General features: G+C 46.8%; 1 protein-coding gene across 2 annotated transcripts in view; it reads left to right on the top strand.

Moving 5' to 3' along the window:
* Positions 1 to 20264, top strand: part of LOC135513056 (transforming growth factor beta receptor type 3-like) — a 166616-nt gene that overhangs the window by 107284 nt on the left and 39068 nt on the right. For both annotated transcript variants that reach the window (XM_064935716.1, XM_064935715.1), the window contains 3 exons: positions 10396 to 10558; positions 11340 to 11487; positions 18715 to 18904. In XM_064935716.1, the coding sequence (XP_064791788.1) occupies positions 10396 to 10558; positions 11340 to 11487; positions 18715 to 18904 (501 nt within the window). The remainder of the gene's footprint in view (positions 1 to 10395; positions 10559 to 11339; positions 11488 to 18714; positions 18905 to 20264) is intronic.

Here is a 20264-nt window from a genome sequence, read left to right as displayed (position 1 = left end):
GTCTGTCCTGAGCTGCCAGAGTCCCCCGTCTGTCCTGAGCTGCCAGAATCGCCTTTCACTCCGAGCTGCCGGAGTCTCCCGTCTGTCCTGAGCTGCCAGAGTCCCCCGTCTGTCCTGAGCTGCCAGAGTCCCCCGTCTGTCCTGAGCTGCCAGAATCGCCTTTCACTCCGAGCTGCCGGAGTCTCCCGCCTCGCCGGTGCTGCTGGAATCTCCCGTCCATTTGGGACCCATTGCTCGGGTCCCCAATCCGGGGTCAGTGGCAAGGGTCGCCACTCCTAAGGTGCCACATAAGTGGGCCGAGACTATGGTGGGGTGGGGTCCACGTCCCGCTCCAGAGCCGCCACCACGGTAAATGCCCACCCAGACCCTCCCCTATAGGTTCAGGTTTTCGACCAGAGACCGCACCTTTGGGGGGGGGGGTACTGTCACGTTCTGACCCTAGTGGGCATTCTGTTATATTTCTATGTGTTTGGCCTAGTGTGGTGCTCAATCAGAGGCAGGTGCCGGCCGTTGTCTCTGTTTGGGAGCCATATTTAGGTAGCCTGTTTTCTATTGTGTTTTGTGGGTGGTTGTATCCTGTGTTAGTGTTTTCACCATACGGCACTGTTTCGGTTGTTTGTACTTTTGTTATTTTGTTGATTTATTAAATATATCATTATGGACACTTACCACGCTGCACATTGGTCTGATCCTTGCTACTAGAAATTCTGTTACATCCTAAACCATCTCAATTGGGTTGAGGTCGTGTGATTGTGGATGCTAGGTCATCTGATGCAGCACTCCTTCACTCTCTTTCTTGTTAATTTGTGTAATTTTGACCAAGGCACACCTGTTAATTGAAATGCATCCCAGGTGACTACCTCACGAAGCTGGCTGAGAGTGTGCAAAGCTGTCAAAGCTTTACATTTGTTTAACACTTTTGGTTACGACATGATTCCATGTGTGTTAGTTCTGATCTCTTCACTATTATTCTACAAAAGTATTCACCCCCTTGGCATTTTTTCCTATTTTGTTGCCTTACAACCTGGAATTAAAATGGATTTTTGGGGGGTTTGTATCATTTGATAAACACAACATGCCTACCACATTGAAGATGCAAAATATTTTATCTTGTGAAAAGAACAAGAAATAAAACAAAAAAAGAACTTGAGCGTGCATAACTATTCAACCCCCAAAGTCAATACTTTGTAGAGCCACCTTTTTCAGCAATCACAGCTGTAAGTGTCTTGGGGTATGTCTCTATAAGCTTGTCACATCTAGCAACTGGGATGTTTGCATTCTTCAAGGCTAAGAAGCTAAGATATGCATGTTATTAGTAGATTTGGATAGAAACCATTCTGAAATTTCTAAAACTGTTTGAATGATGTCTGTGAGTATAACAGAACTCATATGGCAGGCAAAACCCTGAGGAAAAAATCCACCAGGAAGTGGGAAATCTGAGGTTTGTAGTCTTTGCCTATCCAATATATGGTGTCTATGGGGTCATATTGCACTTCCTACGGCTTCCACTAGATGTCAACAGTCTTTAGAACCTTGTTTCGGGCTTCTACTGTGAAGGAGGAGAGAATAAGAGCTGATTGATATGAATATATTAGCTTCTGGGCCTGAGTAGCAGGCAGTTTACTCTGGGCACCTTATTCACCCAAGCTACTAAGTACTGCCCCCAGCCATAAGAAGTTAAGCAATGGCTTTTTTCTGGCCCCTCTTCCATAAAGCCCAGCTCAGTGAAGTGTACAGCTTCAAGTGGTCCTATGTACAGATACTCCAATCTCCACTGTGGATCTTTGCAGCTCCTTCAGGGTTATCTTTGGTCTCTTTGTTGCCTCTCTGATTAATGCCCTCCTTGCCTTGTCCACGAGTATTGGTGGGCGGCCTTCTCTTGGCAGGTTGGTTGTGGTGTCATATTCTTTCAATAATGGATTTAATGGTGCTCTGGGGGATGTTCAAAGTTTCTGATTTTTTTTATAACCCAACCCTGATCTGTACTTCTCCACAACTTTGTCCCTGACCTGTTTGGAGAGCTCCTTGGTCTTCATGGTGCTGCTTGCTTGGTGGTGGCCCTTGCTTAGTGGTGGTGGCCCTTGCTTAGTGGTGTTGCCCCTTGCTTAGTGGTGTTGCAGACTCTGGGGCCTTTCAGAACAGGTGAAAATATACTGAGATCATGTGACAGATCATGTGACACTTAAATAATGTCCACCTGTGTGCAATCTAACTAATTATGTGACTTCAGAAGGTAATTGGTTGGACCAGATCTTATTGAGGGGCTTCATAGCAAAGGGGGTGAATACATATGCACGCACCACTTTTCCGTGTTTTTTTTTCCTTCACATTTTTAGTAATTATTTTAATTTCACTTCACCAATTTGGACAATTTTGTGTATGTCTATTACATTACATCCAAATAAAAAATAGATTTTAATTACAGGTTGCAATGCAACAAAATAGGAAAAACACCAAGGGGGATGAATACTTTGGCAAGGCACTGTAGAAAATAGTAAAAAATAAAGAAACGCTATGTATTAGTAGGTGTGTCCAAACCTTTGACTGGTACTGCATGTATGTGTACATGTGATAGGATGTATAGACATTATGGACAGTATAAGGATAGAATATTTAGTATATCTGTAGAATACCTAGAATAGATTAGTATATATACCACAATAGTTGAGGGAAGGCATTGACTAGAATACAGTATATACATATGAAATGAGTAAAACAGTATTTAAATATTATTAAAGTGACCAGTGTTACATGTCTATGTACATGTACATGGGGCAGCAGGGTCTAAGGTGCAGGGTTGAGTAACCAGGTGGTAGCTGGCTTGTGACAGTGACTAAGTTCAGGGCAGAGTACTAGGTGGAGGCTGGCGAGTGATGGCTATTTAACAGTCTGATGGTTTTGAGATAGAAGCTGTTTTTTAGTCTCTCGGTCTGAGCTTTGATGCACCTGTTCTGACCTGGCCTACTGGATGATAGTGGGGGGAACAGGCCTTAGCTCAGGTGGTTGATGTCCTTGATAATCTTTTCGGCCTTCATGTGACATCGGGTGCTGTAGGTGTCCTGGAGGGCAGGTAGTTTGCCCCCGGTGATGCGTTGGGCAGACTGCACCACCCTCTGGAGAGCGGGATACCACTATCATCCAATTTCCTCAGCCTCCTGAGGTTGAAGTTGCGCTGTTGCGCCTTCTTCACCACAGCCTGATAGGATGCTCTCAATTGCCATCTGTCAAAATTTGTAAGAGTCTTAGGGGCAAATTTAGGGGCAAAATTTCTTCAGCCTCCTGAGGTTGAAGTTGCGCTGTTGCGCCTTCTTCACCACACTATCTGTGTGGGTGGACCATTTCAGACCATGTCAGTGATGTGTTTGCCTTGGAACTTGAAGCTTTTCACCTTCTTCACTGCTTCCCTGCTGTCTCCTGGAGTCCACAATCAGCTTTTTGTTTTGGTGAAGTGGAGGGAGAGGTAATTTTCCTGGAACCACTCCGCAAGGTCCCTCACGTCCTCCCTGTAGGCTGTCTCGTCATTGTTGGTAATCAGGCCTACTACTGTTGTGTCGTCTACAAACTTGATGATTGAGTTGGAGGCAGAGTGAACAGGGAGTACAGGAGGGGGCTGTGGGGCCCGTGTTGAGGATCAGTGTAGTGGAAGTGAGGTTTCCTACCTTCACCACCAGGGACCGGCCCCTCAGGAAGTCCAGGACCCAGTTGCACGTGGTTCAGACCCAGGGTCCCTAGCTTAATGATGAGCTTGGAGGGTACTACGGTGTTGAAGGCTGAGCTGTAGTCAATGAACAGCATTCTTACATAGGTATTCCTCTTGTCCAGATGGGATAGAGCAGTGTGCAGTGTGATGACGATTGCATCGTCTGTGGGTCTTTTGGGTCGGTATGCAAATGGGTTGGTCTAGGGTGTCATGTAAGGTGGAGGTGATATGCAATTAGTCATTTAGTTCAGTTGCCTTTGCTTTCTTGGATAAAGGAACAATGGTGGACATCTTTAAGCAAATGGGGATAGCTGACTGGGATAGAGAGAGATTGAATATGTCCGTAAACACTCCAGCCAGGATACGGCTAGGGATGCAATCTGGGCTGGCAGCCTTGCAAGGGTTAACACACTTAAATGTCTTACTCAGAGAATGAGAGCCCACAGTCCTCAGGAGTGGCCTGTGTCGGTCGCATTGTGTTATCATCAAAACTGCTGAAGAATGTGTTTAGCTTGTCCAGAAGCAAGATGTCGGTGTCCGCGACGTGACTGGTTTTCCCTTTGTTGCCCGTGATTGTCTGGAGTCCCTGCCACATAGATCTCGTGTTAAATTGCAACTCCACTTTGTCTCTGTACTGACGTTTTGCTTGTTTGATTGCCTTAAGGAGTGCATAACTGCACTGTTTTTTATTCAACCATATTCCCGGTCACCTTGCAATGGTTAAATGCGGTGGTTTGTGGTTTCAGTTTTGCGTGAATGCTGCCATCTATCCATGCTTTTTGATTTGGGAAGATTTTAACAGTCAGTGGGAACAACATCCCCTATACACTTCCTGATTAATTCAGTCACTGTGTCAGTGTATACGTCAATGATATTCTCAGAAGCATGGATTCTGATTGGTCAGACCAGCGTTGAATAGACCTAGCCTAGGTGCTTCCTGTTTGAGTGTCTGCCTATAGGAAGGGAGGAGAAGAATGGAGTCGTGATCTGATTTGCCAAACTGAGGGTGGGGGAGGGCCTTTGTTTCTCTCCCTTTTGGGATGGCTACAATGGTCAATAGTTTTTGAAGTGCGAGTTGTACAGGCAATGTGTTAATAGAACTTCGGTAGCTTTTTCTTCAGATTCGTTTTTTTAAAGCCCCCAGCTACAATAAATGCGTCTTCAAGATTTGTGGTTTTCAGTTTGCACAAAGTCAGGTGTAGTTCCTTGAGGGCTGTCGTGCATTTGATTGTGAGGTCGGTATTCTAGGTTGGGTGAACAAAAGGACTTGAATTCCTGAACGTTATCAGAATCACACCACGAGTAGTTAATCATAAAACATACACCTCAGGCCTTTGTTTTGTGCTCTCCATGTTCTGTGCTCTCCATGTTCTTAGTCACTTGGAGGAGAGCATAGACACACACACACACACACACACACACACACACACACACACACACACACACACACACACACACACACACACACACACACACACACACACACACACACACACACACACACTCTTCCTCAGCTCTTCAAAGTGCCATGAGGAGGTTTGGGGAGGAAGGTGCCAAACCTTTACTTTATATTCTCTAAACCTCACTACTGTCCAAGACCTTGTTTGCCAAATAAGGAAGCATCTGTCTTGTGATTCCTCTGAAAAGATGGAAAAGAGATTGCATGCCTGGGCAGTTATAATAATATTTGAGTAAATAAATTATAAGTTAGAATGGTGGGAAACCTGACAGGAATTACGGATTGGATGTGTTTATGACTGATATTGTTCAAAATGTATTTTCAAAACATATTGGCCTTCATTTTGTCAGAACCTGAATAATAGTGTTCAATGCAAAACCTGTCTGTATGTCCCAGTCTTTTACCAGCAATCCCAAAGTGTTTAGATTAGAGGCCGACCGATTCAATCGGAATGGTAGATTAATTAATTAGGGTCGATTTCAAGTTTTCATAACAATTGGAAATCGGTATTTTTGGGCGCCGAGTTGCTGATTTTTCATTTATATATATATTTTTGTATACCATTATTTAACTAAGCAAGTCAGTTAAGAACACATTCTTATTTTCAATGACGGCCTAGTGGTGGGTTAACTGCCTTGTTCAGGGGCAGAACGACAGATTTTCACCTTGTCAACTTGGGGGATCCAATCTTGCAACATTACAGTTACCTAGTCCAACGCAATAACGACCTGCCTCTCGCTCGTTGCACTCCACAAGGAGACTGCCTGTTACGCGAATGCAGTTAGCCAAGGTAAGTTGCTAGCTAGCATTAAACTTATCTTATAAAAAACAATCAATCATAATCACTAGTTAACTACACATGGTTGATGATATTACTAGATATTATCTAGCGTGTCCTGCATTGCATATAATGTGACTGAGCATACAAGTATCTGACTGAGTAGTGGTAGGCAGAACCAGGCACGTAAACATTCATTCAAACAGCACTTTCGTGCGTTTTGCCAGCAGCTCTTCGTTGTGCGTCAAGCATTGCGCTGTTTATGACTTCAAGCCTATCAACTCCCAAGATGAGGCTGGTGTAACGAAGTGAAATGGCTAGCTAGTTTGCGCGCGCTAATAGCGTTTCTAAAGTCAATCGCTCTGAGCCTTCTAGTAGTTGTTCCCCTTGCTCTGCATGGGTAACGCTGCTTCGATGGTGGCTGTTGTCGTTGTGTTGCTGGTTCGAGCCCAGGGAGGAGCGAGGAGAGGGGCGGAAACTATACTGTTACACTGGCAAGACTAAAGTGCCTATAAGAACATCCAATAGTCAAAGGTTAATGAAATACAAATGGTATAGAGGGAAATAGTCCTATAATTCCTATAATAACTACAACCTAAAACTTCTTAACTGGGAATATTGAAGACTCATGTTAAAAGGAACCACCAGCTTTCATATGTTCTCATGTTCTGAGCAAGGAACTTAAACATTAGCTTTCTTACATTGCACATATTGCACTTTTACATTCTTCTGCAACACTTTGTTTTTGCATTATTTAAACCAAATTGAACATGTTCCATTGTTTACTTGAGGCTTGATTTTATTGATGTGTTATATTAAGTTAAAGTAAGTGTTCATTCAGTATTGTTGTAATTTTCATTATTAGAAATACATTTAAAAAAAAAAATTAAAAAAAAATTGGTTGTTTAATCGGTATCGACTTCTTTGGTCCTCTAATAATCGGTATCTGTAACGGCGTTCTTCGTTTGTCGAAAGAGAGTCGGACCGAAATGCAGCGTGTTGGTTACTCATGTTTTTAATGAAACAAATGACGATACAAATACAAAACAACAAAACGGAACGTGAAACCTAATTACAGCCTATCTGGTGAAACTACACAGAGACAGGAACAATCACCCACGAAATACAAAGTGAAACCCAGGCTACCTAAATACGGTTCCCAATCAGAGACAACGAGAATCACCTGACTCTGATTGAGAACCGCCTCAGGCAGCCAAACCTATGCAACACCCCTACTCAGCCACAATCCCAATAACTAAAAACCCCCACTACGAAATACAACAAACATAAACCCATGTCACACCCTGGCCTGACCAACTAATTAACTAAAACACAAAATACTAAGACCAAGGCGTGACAGAACCTCCCCCCCTAAGGTGCGGACTCCCGGACGCACCTCAAAACCATAGGGAGGGTCCGGGTGGGCGTCTGTCCATGGTGGCGGTTCCGTCTCGGGACGTGGACCCCACTCCATTAATGTCATAGTTCCTCCCATACGCGTCCTGGGATAATCCACCCTCTCCGCCGACCATGGCCTAGTAGTCCTCACCCAGAACACCACTGGACTGAGGGGCAGCTCGGGACAGAGGGGCAGCTCGGGACAGAGGAAGCCCAGCACTGAAAGGAAGCCCAGCACTGAAAGGAAGCCCAGCACTGAGAGGAAGCCCAACCAGGCAGTTGAATCCGGCAGATCCTGGCTGGCTGGCAGTTCTGGCAGATCCTGGCTGACTGGCGGATCTGGAAGAGTCTGGTTGACTGGCAGATCTGGAAGAGTCTGGTTGACTGGCAGATCTGGAAGAGTCTGGTTGACTGGCAGATCTGGAAGAGTCTGGTTGACTGGCAGATCTGGAAGAGTCTGGCTGACTGGCAGATCTGGAAGAGTCTGGCTGACTGGCAGATCTGGAAGAGTCTGGCTGACTGGCAGATCTGGAAGAGTCTGGCTGACTGGCAGATCTGGACAGACTGACGGCTCTGGCTGCTTCATGCTGACTGACGGCTCTGGCTGCTCCATGCTGACTGGCGGCTCTGGCTGCTCCATGCAGATTGACGGCTCTGGCGGCTTCTTGCAGACTGACAGCTCTGACTGTTTCATGCAGACTAACAGCTTTGGCAGCTCTTTGCCGACTGGCAGCTCCTTGCAGACTGGCAGCTCCTTGCAGACTGGCAGCTCCTTGCAGACTGGCAGCTCCCTGCAGACTGGCAGCTCCTTGCAGACTGGCAACTCCATGCAGACTGGCAACTCCATGCAGACTGGCAGCTCCTTGCAGACTGGCAGCTCCTTGCAGACTGGCAGCTCCTTGCAGACTGGCAGCTCCTTGCAGACTGGCAGCTCTAGCTGCTCCATGCAGACTGGCAGCTCTGGCTGCTCCATGCAGACTGGCAGCTCTGGCTGCTCCATGCAGACTGGCAGCTCTGGCTGCTCCATGCAGACTGGCAGCTCTGGCTGCTCCATGCAGACTGGCAGCTCAGGCTGCTCCATGCAGACTGGCAGCTCCTTGCAGACTGGCAGCTCCTTGCAGACTGGCTGCTCCATGCAGACTGGCAGCTCTAGCTGCTCCATGCAGACTGGCAGCTCAGGCTGCTCCATGCAGACTGGCAGCTCAGGCTGCTCCATGCAGACTGGCAGCTCAGGCTGCTCCATGCAGACTGGCAGCTCAGGCTGCTCCATGCAGACTGGCTGCTCCATGCAGACTGGCAGCTCCTTGCAGACTGGCAGCTCCATGCAGACTGGCAGCTCTAGCTGCTCCATGCAGACTGGCAGCTCTAGCTGCTCCATGCAGACTGGCAGCTCTAGCTGCTCCATGCAGACTGGCAGCTCTAGCTGCTCCATGCAGACTGGCAGCTCAGGCTGCTCCGTACAGGCAGGAGGCTCCGGCAGCGCTGGAGAGGAGAAAGGCTCTGATAGCACTGAACAGGCGGGAGACTCCGACAGCGCAGGAGAGAAGAAAGGCTCCAACAGCGCAGGAGAGGCGAGGCGCACTGTAGGCCTGATGCGTGGTGCTGGCACTGGTGGTATTGGGCCGAAGACACGCACAGGAAGCCTGGTGCGGGGAGCTGCTACCGGAGGGCTGGGGTGTGGAGGTGGTACTGGATGGACTGGACCGTGAAGGTGTACTGGAGAGCCTGAGAGCAGGACTGGCACAGGACGTGCAAGGCTAGGTAGGTACACAGGAGGCCTAGTACGTGAGGCTGGCACATTTTTCACCAGCCGACTAACACGCACCTCAGGACTAGTATGGAGCGCTGACCCAGGTGCCATTAAATCCCCGACACGCTCCGTCGGACGAATCTTGTACTTAAAGAACCAAACTAGCAACTCCCTCATTACTCTCTCCTCCAATTTCCCCATTAACTCCTTCACAGTCTCTGTTTCGCTCACCTCCAACACCGGTTCTGGTCTCCTCCTTGGCTCCTCACGATAAACAGGGAGAGTTGGCTCAGGTCTGTCTCCTGACTCAGCCACTCTCCCTCTGAGCCTCCCCCCAAGAAATTTTTGGGGCTGATTTTCGGGTTTCGCTCTGCGCCGCCGTGTCTTTCTTTTCGACTCCATTCTCCTATAGCCCTTTTCGCACTGCTCCAGCGAATCCCAGGCGGGCTCCGGCACTCTCTCTGGGTCGACCGCCCACCTGTCTATTTCTTCCCACGTCGTATACTCCAAGCCTCTGCTGTCCATAACGTCCTCCCTTCGCTGCTCCAGCTGCCTGTTAACACGCTGCTCGGTCCGTGTGTGTGTGGGTGATTCTGTAACGGCGTTCTTCGTTTGTCGAAAGAGAGTCGGTCCGAAATGCAGCGTGTTGGTTACTCATGTTTTTAATGAAACAAATGACGATACAAATACAAAACAACAAAACGGAACGTGAAACCTAATTACAGCCTATCTGGTGAAACTACACAGAGACAGGAACAATCACCCACGAAATACAAAGTGAAACCCAGGCTACCTAAATACGGTTCCCAATCAGAGACAACGAGAATCACCTGACTCTGATTGAGAACCGCCTCAGGCAGCCAAACCTATGCAACACCCCTACTCAGCCACAATCCCAATAACTAAAAAAACCCACTACGAAATACAACAAACATAAACCCATGTCACACCCTGGCCTGACCAACTAATTAACTAAAACACAAAATACTAAGACCAAGGCGTGACAGTATCGGTGTTGAAAAATCATAATCGGTCGACCTCTAGTTTAGTTATCTCAAAATGTTGGCTGAACAAACTGTAGTTTGTTCATGAGTAATCATCTTGAAAGTTTAAAAAAACTTGCACACAGCGATTCCCAGTATCACTTCAGTATTTTAAGCTTACGTATTGTCCTCTCTGCCTTCGTCAGAGCTTCTTCCTCTTGACGATTAATCATGTCTAATCACATCACATCCAGTGTTCGAATTATACATCAAGCCATGATCTCATCTCATAATCTCATCCACCCACCTTCTCCCTTCCTCTTCCAGACCCAGTGTTCTCCGATACTTGCAAGATCGACAACAAGTTCCTCTCTCTGAACTACCTTGCTGGCTACGTAGAGTCCCAGGCCTCTAAAGGCTGTGTCCTGTCTGGACCAGACCAGGACCAAGAGGTCCACATCATCGAGCTGCAAGCACCCAACTCTAGTAGGTCAGTACTGTAATCCACCACAACCATAACATAAACATAACTCCAGCTGGTCAGTACTGTAGCCCACGACCAGAACCAAAAAATAGTCTGACCCAAATAGGGTGCACGTTTATCTAGTTTGGGCTGGTTTCCTGGACACAGATTAAGCCTAGTTCTGGACTAAAGAACACTTTCAATGGAGATTCTCTATTGAGCTTGCTTTGAGTCGAGGAGCAGACTTAAATTGTTCACTGGGAAACTGGCCCTTTATGTCAATACAATACACATTATGTCGATCACAGTAAGTCTTAGCACGAACCTTAATGATCTCAGTGTAATTTCCCCATTACTAGAGGCCAGAATGATCTGTCTCTCTGGTCTCTGGTAGTTTGTTTTGGATATGAAGTAAGAGGGTGGGTAATATTGACCTTATGACGTTCTGTTAAGAACTCTACCTCAGGCTCAGAGTCTATGAGGTTGTCCCAAAATGGCACCCTATTCACTATTCGCCATTTTGGATGCAACCTATCTTAGACTCTAGTCTGTATCTCAAGTCTGCCAGATAGTCGCCTCACTCTTCCAGTGGTGTGATTACTTTGTATATGCATGAAGAGCCCAGAAATACATGTATTTCACCATACTTCCGCTATGTAGTCTGGTCTGTTACACACATGTCCTCCTCTTTCTGGGAATACTTCCATTTTCTTAATCAGTTGGCCAGACTGAGAGAAGGCATGTAAATACAGTGTTTTGGGCCTTCCAAAATTCTTATGTCTCTCTCTCTCTCCCTCTCCTTGAGCAGTGCGTTCCAGGTGGATGTGATCGTTGATCTGAGGCCGTTGGGGGCAGATGTTCTGTTGCCTCGTGACATCGTGCTGCTGCTGAAGTGTCAGAAGTCTGTCAACTGGGTCATCAAGGCTCACAGCATCAGCGGGAAACTGAATGTAGTGGTACGTGACTCAGAACGTCACTCTGAACGTAACAAATACAGCCTCTCCTTTTGGAAAGAGCTATTTTGACCTAAATAACAATTATTTGATTTTCAGTAGTAGCAGTTTATTTAAAGGCCATCTCCAGAGACCCAAGACTCCATCCCTCAGCTTTAAAGCAAACCAAGTGGCGGCACTGTTGAGTTCAAATTGAGTAGTTCTACTTTCAGATTTTTCACTGCCAAAATGTTTTTCACTGTCTCAGTAACACATCACAATGGCACTGATGGTGTGAGTGGATACAGGCAGAATAACCATGTCACAACACATGACTAGACAGGCACAGCAGACAGACAGGCATGTCACCACTTTGTGTTGCTGACCAATACATTTGTCACAATCTGAGGATTGTTGAAGTGGCACCTGGTTTCAACCTGCCTGCAGGGGATGTAGGGATGGAAGGAGGGAGGGGGGTGGATGATGGAGGGGGATGGATGACATATCACCCTGACAGCACTAAGGGTTGTCATCGCATCAAATAATGAGGGGAAAGGAGGAGGAGAAAGGGGGAAGAGAGGAGGGGGGCAAGACATTTTCATAGGCTCATCACAGACAGTATTGGCTGACTGCAGGCCCTGGCTGACTGCAGGCTCTGGCTGATTGCAGGCTCTGGCTGACTGCAGGCTCTGTCTCTGGCTGACTGCAGGCTCTGGCTGACTGCAGGCTCTGGCTGACTGCAGGCTCTGTCTCTGGCTGACTGCAGGCTCTGGCTGACTGCAGGCTCTGTCTCTGGCTGACTGCAGGCTCTGTCTCTGGCTGACTGCAGGCTCTGGCTGACTGCAGGCTCTGGCTGACTGCAGGCTCTGGCTGACTGCAGGCTCTGGCTGACTGCAGGCTCTGTCTCTGGCTGACTGCAGGCTCTGTCTCTGGCTGACTGCAGGCTCTGGCTGACTGCAGGCTCTGTCTCTGGCTGACTGCAGGCTCTGTCTCTGGCTGACTGCAGGCTCTGGCTGACTGCAGGCTCTGGCTGACTGCAGGCTCTGGCTGACTGCAGGCTCTGGCTGACTGCAGGCTCTGTCTCTGGCTGACTGTAGGCTCTGTCTCTGGCTGACTGCAGGCTCTGTCTCTGGCTGACTGCAGGCTCTGGCTGACTGCAGGCTCTGTCTCTGGCTGACTGCAGGCTCTGGCTGACTGCAGGCTCTGGCTCTGGCTGACTGCAGGCTCTGGCTCTGGCTGACTGCAGGCTCTGGCTGACTGCAGGCTCTGGCTCTGGCTGACTGCAGGCTCTGGCTCTGGCTGACTTCTGGCTCTGGCTGACTGCAGGCTCTGTCTCTGGCTGACTGCAGGCTCTGTCTCTGGCTGACTGCAGGCTCTGGCTGACTGCAGGCTCTGGCTGACTGCAGGCTCTGTCTCTGGCTGACTGCAGGCTCTGGCTCTGGCTGACTTCTGGCTCTGGCTGACTGCAGGCTCTGTCTCTGGCTGACTGCAGGCTCTGTCTCTGGCTGACTGCAGGCTCTGTCTCTGGCTGACTGCAGGCTCTGGCTGACTGCAGGCTCTGGCTGACTGCAGGCTCTGTCTCTGGCTGACTGCAGGCTCTGTCTCTGGCTGACTGCAGGCTCTGTCTCTGGCTGACTGCAGGCTCTGTCTCTGGCTGACTGCAGGCTCTGGCTCTGGCTGACTGCAGGCTCTGGCTCTGGCTGACTTCTGGCTCTGGCTGACTGCAGGCTCTGTCTCTGGCTGACTGCAGGCTCTGTCTCTGGCTGACTGCAGGCTCTGGCTGACTGCAGGCTCTGTCTCTGGCTGACTGCAGGCTCTGGCTCTGGCTGACTTCTGGCTCTGGCTGACTGCAGGCTCTGTCTCTGGCTGACTGCAGGCTCTGTCTCTGGCTGACTGCAGGCTCTGTCTCTGGCTGACTGCAGGCTCTGGCTGACTGCAGGCTCTGGCTGACTGCAGGCTCTGTCTCTGGCTGACTGCAGGCTCTGTCTCTGGCTGACTGCAGGCTCTGGCTCTGGCTGACTGCAGGCTCTGGCTGACTGCAGGCTCTGGCTCTGGCTGACTGCAGGCTCTGGCTCTGGCTGACTGCAGGCTCTGGCTCTGGCTGACTGCAGGCTCTGGCTGCATCCCAAATGACACCCTATTCCCTATAAAGTGAACTACTTTTGACCAAAGTACTATGGGCCCTGGTCAAATGTAGTGCACTATAATGGGAATAGGGTGCCATTTGGGACCAGCACTAGCTCTGCCTATGGTTTCACCAGACCTGATTTGTTTGGATTGCAGAAACAGTAGGGTGTTTGGATGGGTAGGCATAACGCAAACGTGTATTAACACAAAGGTTGCAAGTTCACATCTCATCACAGACTATTTTAGCTACTTTTTAAATACTTACTACGTTTTAGCTACTTTGCAACTACTTGCAACTACTAGCATGTTAGCTAACCCTCCCCCTAACCCTAACCCTTTTCGCTAACCCTAACCTTAACCCTAACCTCTAGCTAACACTAGCCACCTAGCTAGAATTCGTAACATGGCATATGTTTTGCTAATTCGTAACATATTGTACGTTTGGAAAATTCATAACATATAATATGAATTGTAATTTTTAACATATAATACGAAATGGGTGATGGACATCCACAAATTAATATATGCCATACGAAACGTAACATATCATGCTAAATGGAGTGTCTCGAATTTACATACAGAATCATACAAAATACTCTTGAGAACAGGTTAAAATCCTGTGTAATAAATACATCCATGACTGTCTGTAGAATTTAAATATTGATTCATTCTTGTTAACATTGACACCCACACACTGTGGTCATTTATACACTTTTATTGTAATTGAAAGACATACATACACACATTTACAAGGCTTACACCAAGGGATAATTATTTGGTTTAAGGTTGACAATACAATTTATGTATAATTGTTTTAATTTTACTTATATCTGAAGTCATAATGAAGGATGGCTCTTACACCTTTGGCACATAGCCATCAGATATCTAATGGATATAAAATGTGTTTTGTCTATTAATAAAACTGTTTTTTTTTAACCTAAAGGTGGGTCATTTGAGAGCCAATTGTAATTTACAATGATGACCTGGACTAAAGGAAAAAAGACTATCTCTGTGGCCCAAACCAAACTGGCCTGCCCTCCTATCCTATCATCTTTATAGGTGCTGCATAGCTCCATTCCATGGTCCCTATGCTAAGTGCTGACCTCAGTGGAGGTGTCTTGTGTTGTCTTCTGGGTCCCTGCTACCCAGGGTTGGTTCCCACATTATGTAACAGTCACCCTCATGCAGGCAGGGTGGGGGTGTGCCTCTGCTAGGCAGCCAGCTAGCTCTGTTTATGCCCAGGATGCATCCCAAATGGCACCCTATTCCGTATGTAGTGTACTGCTTGTGACCAGGGTCCATGGATCTCTGGTCACAAGTCGTGCACTATATAGGAATTAGGGTGCCATTTGGGACACAGACCCTGCCACCTTCTGCCTGTTTGTACAACTACACTTTAGGCTGTCACTGCACTGAAGCAATCAGGCCAACAAAGCAGGTCTACGGTTGGCTACAGTAGTAGGTTACGCTAAAAGAAACATTAGGGGGAGGAGGGGACTGGAAACTGAGTACACATGGTAGCGATGGGCTGTGCTCCTGACCTGCAGTTTACTGTTCTAGGACAGTACCAATACCAGCTTGGCCCTATATGGGTTGGCAGGTAGCCTAGCGGTTAAGAGCGTTGGGCCAGTAACTGAAAGGTTGCTGGTTCAAATCCCCAAGCTGACTACGTGGAGAAAAAACATATGCTGATGTGCACTTGAGCAAGGCACTTAACCCTATTTGCTTTGGATAAATTACTAAAATAAATATCTGTTTAACATGACAGTTAATAACCAAATCAAATATTATTTGTCACATGCTCTGAATACTTAAGCGTGAAATGCTCGAAGATCTCGACAAACCATTTCTGTCTGAACCTTGCATTGTGCACGGGGGCATTGTGATGCTGAAACAGGAAAGGACCTTCCCCAAACGATTGTCACAAAGTTGGAAGCACTGAATCGTCTAAAATGTAATTGTAGGCTGTAGCGTTAACATTTCCCTTCACTGGAAGAAAGGGGCCTAACCCCAACCATTATTCCTCCTCCACCAAACTTTACATCTAGCACTATGTATTGGGGCAGGTAGGACTGCCAGATGGTGAAGCGTGATTCATCACTCAAGAGAAGATGTTTCCACTGCTCCAAAGTCCAGTGTCGGCGAGTGATCTTATGCTATGTAGCAGGGCAGAAATTTGACTAACTGACTTGTTGGAAAGGTGGCATCCTGTGACGGTGCCACGTTGACTGAGCACTTCATCAAGGCCATTCTACTTTGTCTATGAAGATTACATGGCTGTGTGCTAGATTTTATACACCTGTCAGCAACGTGTGTGGCTGAAATAACTGAATCCACTAATTTGAAGGGGTGTCCACATACACTATATATACAAAAGTATCATTATAGGAAACGGATACATTTATTGTTATCTATACATTATTGATAACTTCAATTTCAAATGTTTACAGAATCTATGGACAGCTGCCCATTTGCTCCCGCTGGACGTGGTCACTTTTTTCTGTTGATCTTAGGGACATGGAAAAACATTTAAATGACTCCTGGGTTGATAAGGGCTGTGAAATCTGCATGATCTGTCACACAGACTGTTGTGCTGTTACTGACATCATCAGTGTCTCCAGCAGACACATTTAGTTCTTCAAGTGTTGGCATTATCAAGTCCCATCAGAACAGCACAGACCCTCAATTTTGGTCTGCATTGCCTTGCATTTTTCACATTTACACCACCAGTTCCCCGTGACTCTCTCTCTGGGCGCTGCCGCTGGTCTGCTGGTCTGCCGGATCACCTGTTGCCATTTCCCCCATTCTGTCTCGGCTTCTATCTGTCCAAGCTCTTCATCAGTATATTCTGGCCCATATAAATATGGTTCTGCAAAGTATGCATCCTGTTCAGTTTTAGCCGTCCGACTCAGACATGTTTTGATTTTGATGTAATGGTTTTGGGCAGTGTAGCGCTTGAAAGATGTGTCTGTACTGCGCTATCCTCGAGAAGCAGGCTCCGTAGAATTTGGAGGTGTGGCTAAGCAAGACTAGCAGCACGCGGATGTAGTAGTGACATAGAAATTAGTTCCAATACAAGGGCAAAACAGTAAACACAGTTTGGGATATACACATTTATGCTTGTAATTGTGGAAAGAGTGTTTCGATATTGACATGCCTGTATAGCCCAGATGTTTTGAAACACGTTTTTTGGGTTGAGTCTGGCCACTACCACAATTTGACTCTTGCAAGCAACTAAGACAGCCAAAGAAATCTCAGGAATGGAAGTCTGATCAAACCAATTGTCTGGGTGAGGCTTCAAAACTAAAAGTAAGTGGAAAATGAGGTCTAACATGTTCAAATCCGAAATATCCCTTTAAGCATTCTTTTGACTATTTAGCAGTCTTATGGCTTGGGGTAGAAGCTGTCTTGGAGCCTGTTAGTCTGACAGCCGATGCTCCGGTACCATTTGCGAGATGGTAGCAGAGTGAACAGTCAATGACTTGGGGGGCTGGAGTCCTTGGCAATTTTTCTGGCCTGATAGAGGTCCTGAATGGCAGGGAGCTCGCCCCGAGTGATGTACTGGACTGTCCGCATCACCCTCTGTAGCGCTTTGCGGACGATGGTGGTGCATTTGCCATACCAAGCCGGGATGCAGCCAGTCAAGATGCTTTCGATGGTGCAGCTGTACAACATTCTGAGAATCCGAGAGCCCATGCCAAATCTTTTCAGCCTCCTGAGGAGAAAGAGGACTGTTGTGCCCTCTTTACAACTGTCTGTGTGGACCATGTTAAGTCCTTAGTTATGTGGATGCCAAGGAATTTAAAGCTCTGAACCAGCTCCACAACAGCCCTGTCTATGTGCACAGGGATGTGTTCTCCCCACCTTCTCCTGTAGTCCACGATCAGCTCCTTGGTCTTATTGACATTGAGGGAAAGGTTGTTGTCATGGCACACCACTTCCAAGTCTCTGACCTCCTCCCTGTAGGCTGTCTCATCGCTGTCGGTGATCAGGCCTACCACCATCATGTCGTCACCAAACTTGATGATGGTGTTGGAGTTGTGCGTGGCCATGCAGTCATGGGTGAACAAGGAGTACAGCAGGGAACTTGAGGGGCCCCCATGTTGAGGGTCAGCCTGGTGGAGGTGTTGTTGCCTACCATTACCACCTGGGGCTGTCTCTTCAGGAAGTCCAGGATCCAGTTACAGAGGTAGGTGTTTAGTCCCATGGTCCCCAGCTTGCAGATGAGCTTGTAGGGGATTATGTTGTTGAAAGCTGAGCTGTAGTCTATGAACAGCATTCTTACATAGTTATTTCCCCTCTTGTCCAGGTGGGAGAGGGCAGTGTGAAGTAACTAGATTGCGTCATCTGTGGATCTGTTGGGGCGGAATGTGAATTGGAGTGGGTCCAGGGTGTCTGGGAAAGTACAGGCCAGGCTGACATAGAGTACATGAGCCTTGGTCATATGTAGTACACTAAATAGGGACTAGGATGCCATTTGTGACAGAGTGGATCTGTGAGAAGGGATTAGCTCCCTCACATTATACAGCACGGAACACTGCAGAACTAATGAGGAATTCTGGTAGAAATCTGACACAGACTAAGTCCCACCATTGATCAGGCCTTCAATGTGTGTGTGATTGTGACCGTGTGTGTGTGTGTGTTTTTGATCGAGTGTGCGTGCGTATGACCCTTCACTATGGGCAGTATTACATTTGTCATGGGCTTTCCTTCCATGAAGAAACCTAACAAATGTAAAATGGTTCTTCGACTTTTACTCTGTCAAGATATGAAATTATGTGAAATACTCTCACTTTCATTGTGGGTTGTGGTCACGCTGGCTTTTGAAACTGACAGGGTCGTTTTTACTGTTCCATACAGTCAGACAAAGGAAATGAAACTTTAGCAGAGGTAGAGATTACTGTAAATGCTGCTGACTAGAAGAGAAAAAGCACCCACTTTGATCTCTATAAAATGTCTTTCATGACACAGAATGGTTTAAAATATGGTCAGATTGCTCTGTCTGTACTGAGGGACGAGCATCACATAGGAGTGACTCCACCTGTCGGAAGAAAATGACTGTATACTGTGTCATATTTAATATTCCATATGACTAATATAAACCTGTATTTACCTTTCTTTCAGACGCCAGATACCATCAGTCTGAGCCCCAACACAGAGAGGCTGATGGAGGTGTCTAGGACCCCTAAGCACCACCTCCCGTCTGGTTCTCAGGCCCTGATCAAGTGGGCAGAGGATCATGGTTACGGACCGGTCACCACCTACACCCACACACCTGTAGCTAACACCTTTAACCTCAGGCTCAGGGAGCCAGGTGAGAAACACCCAGGCTTCTATAATTCTGTTTATAGACAACTGATTGTATTGTTGGTGCCCCCCCCCCCCCCCCAAGAGTTACATGCTCGCATCCCCTGATCTCTGCACACAGTTTTTACGATTCTTTATAGAAAATATTAGATCCCAGATTGACAGTATCCGACATAACAGCATTTCTGGTCAGGAGGCAACCGCTCTGAGACTGTCTACTGCTTCCTTTTGCTCCTTTGGGCAAATATCCTTTAATTCCCTCCTTGATACTGTAGCTCACATGAAGACCTCCTCCTGCCCCTTAGAAGTGATCCCTACTAGACTACTTAAAGACGTTATGCCTAATGTTGGTCACAACATATCTATTGTAAATTGCGCCATGAACTCTGGCTCCTTTCCAAAAACAGCTCTTGTCCAACCTCTCCTTAAAAAGACAATCTAGACCCCTCATCACTGAGTAATTATAGACATCTAAACATCCTTTTTTATCCAAGATTTTTAGAAGTCGTTTTCAAGCAATTGGTTGCTTATTTGAGTATGAATAACTTATTTGAAAAATTCCAGTCGGGCTTCCACTTGGGCGGTATACCGGGGTATTTGGAAGTAACCACGGGATGGTTTTTCAATACTGTCACCATTGAACCAACTTATTTACATTTTTTCAATAAATGTTAATATTTGTAGCTTATTTTTAAGTAAATACCTGCAGTCAAATTGTGCAATATATTAGGAGATTGCATTCTTCATTTCACCTGTCACATTATTTTACATTAAGAATCTTACCTTACTTCCCCAGAACAGTTGAGTCAGTCAAGTGTTTGTTTGTAAATAGCACAACGGGAGAAAGAGGAGCAGCTGAGTCCTGCTGTGTATTGACAGGGGTCACGTTTTATATTGAAAGCCAATGTTGTCTTTTGCTTCACTAGTGATCAGGGATGTGCAGCTCTAGTTTTCCTTCACAGAAAAAATATGAGTGCAACAAATTTGGCAGAAAATAGCTTCATGACAACAGAAGCGCAACACTACTTGGCTGGCAACCAGAAAAGTAAATGAGCTTACAATGAAAAAGCAAGGTCTTTTTTGCAAAAACGATGCATGGCCATCATATTTCTAATGTTTATCATAGAAAGAATGTAGGCAGCTAAATGACCTAATGTTTGGCTTAAAGTTCATCTCAAAGCGCTGTCTGCTGATAGAATGCCCGTTCGTGAAGTCTCATCCAAGTGGAGAAGTGCAGCTTGAAGCACAAAATTAATCTGGTGTCGAGCAGAAATTCCAGTAAGAAGCATTTTAGATCTGCTTTCCAAAACGCAGCAAAATATTTCTTATGCGTTTCATATTTTGTTCCTGCATGAAAAAACACAGAA

Source organism: Oncorhynchus masou, chromosome 24 (assembly GCF_036934945.1).
Source record: "Oncorhynchus masou masou isolate Uvic2021 chromosome 24, UVic_Omas_1.1, whole genome shotgun sequence".
NCBI classification, from domain to species: Eukaryota; Metazoa; Chordata; class Actinopteri; order Salmoniformes; family Salmonidae; genus Oncorhynchus; species Oncorhynchus masou.
The sequence above is the reverse complement of the archived record's forward strand: the minus strand, read 5'-3'. Positions and strand labels throughout refer to the sequence as shown.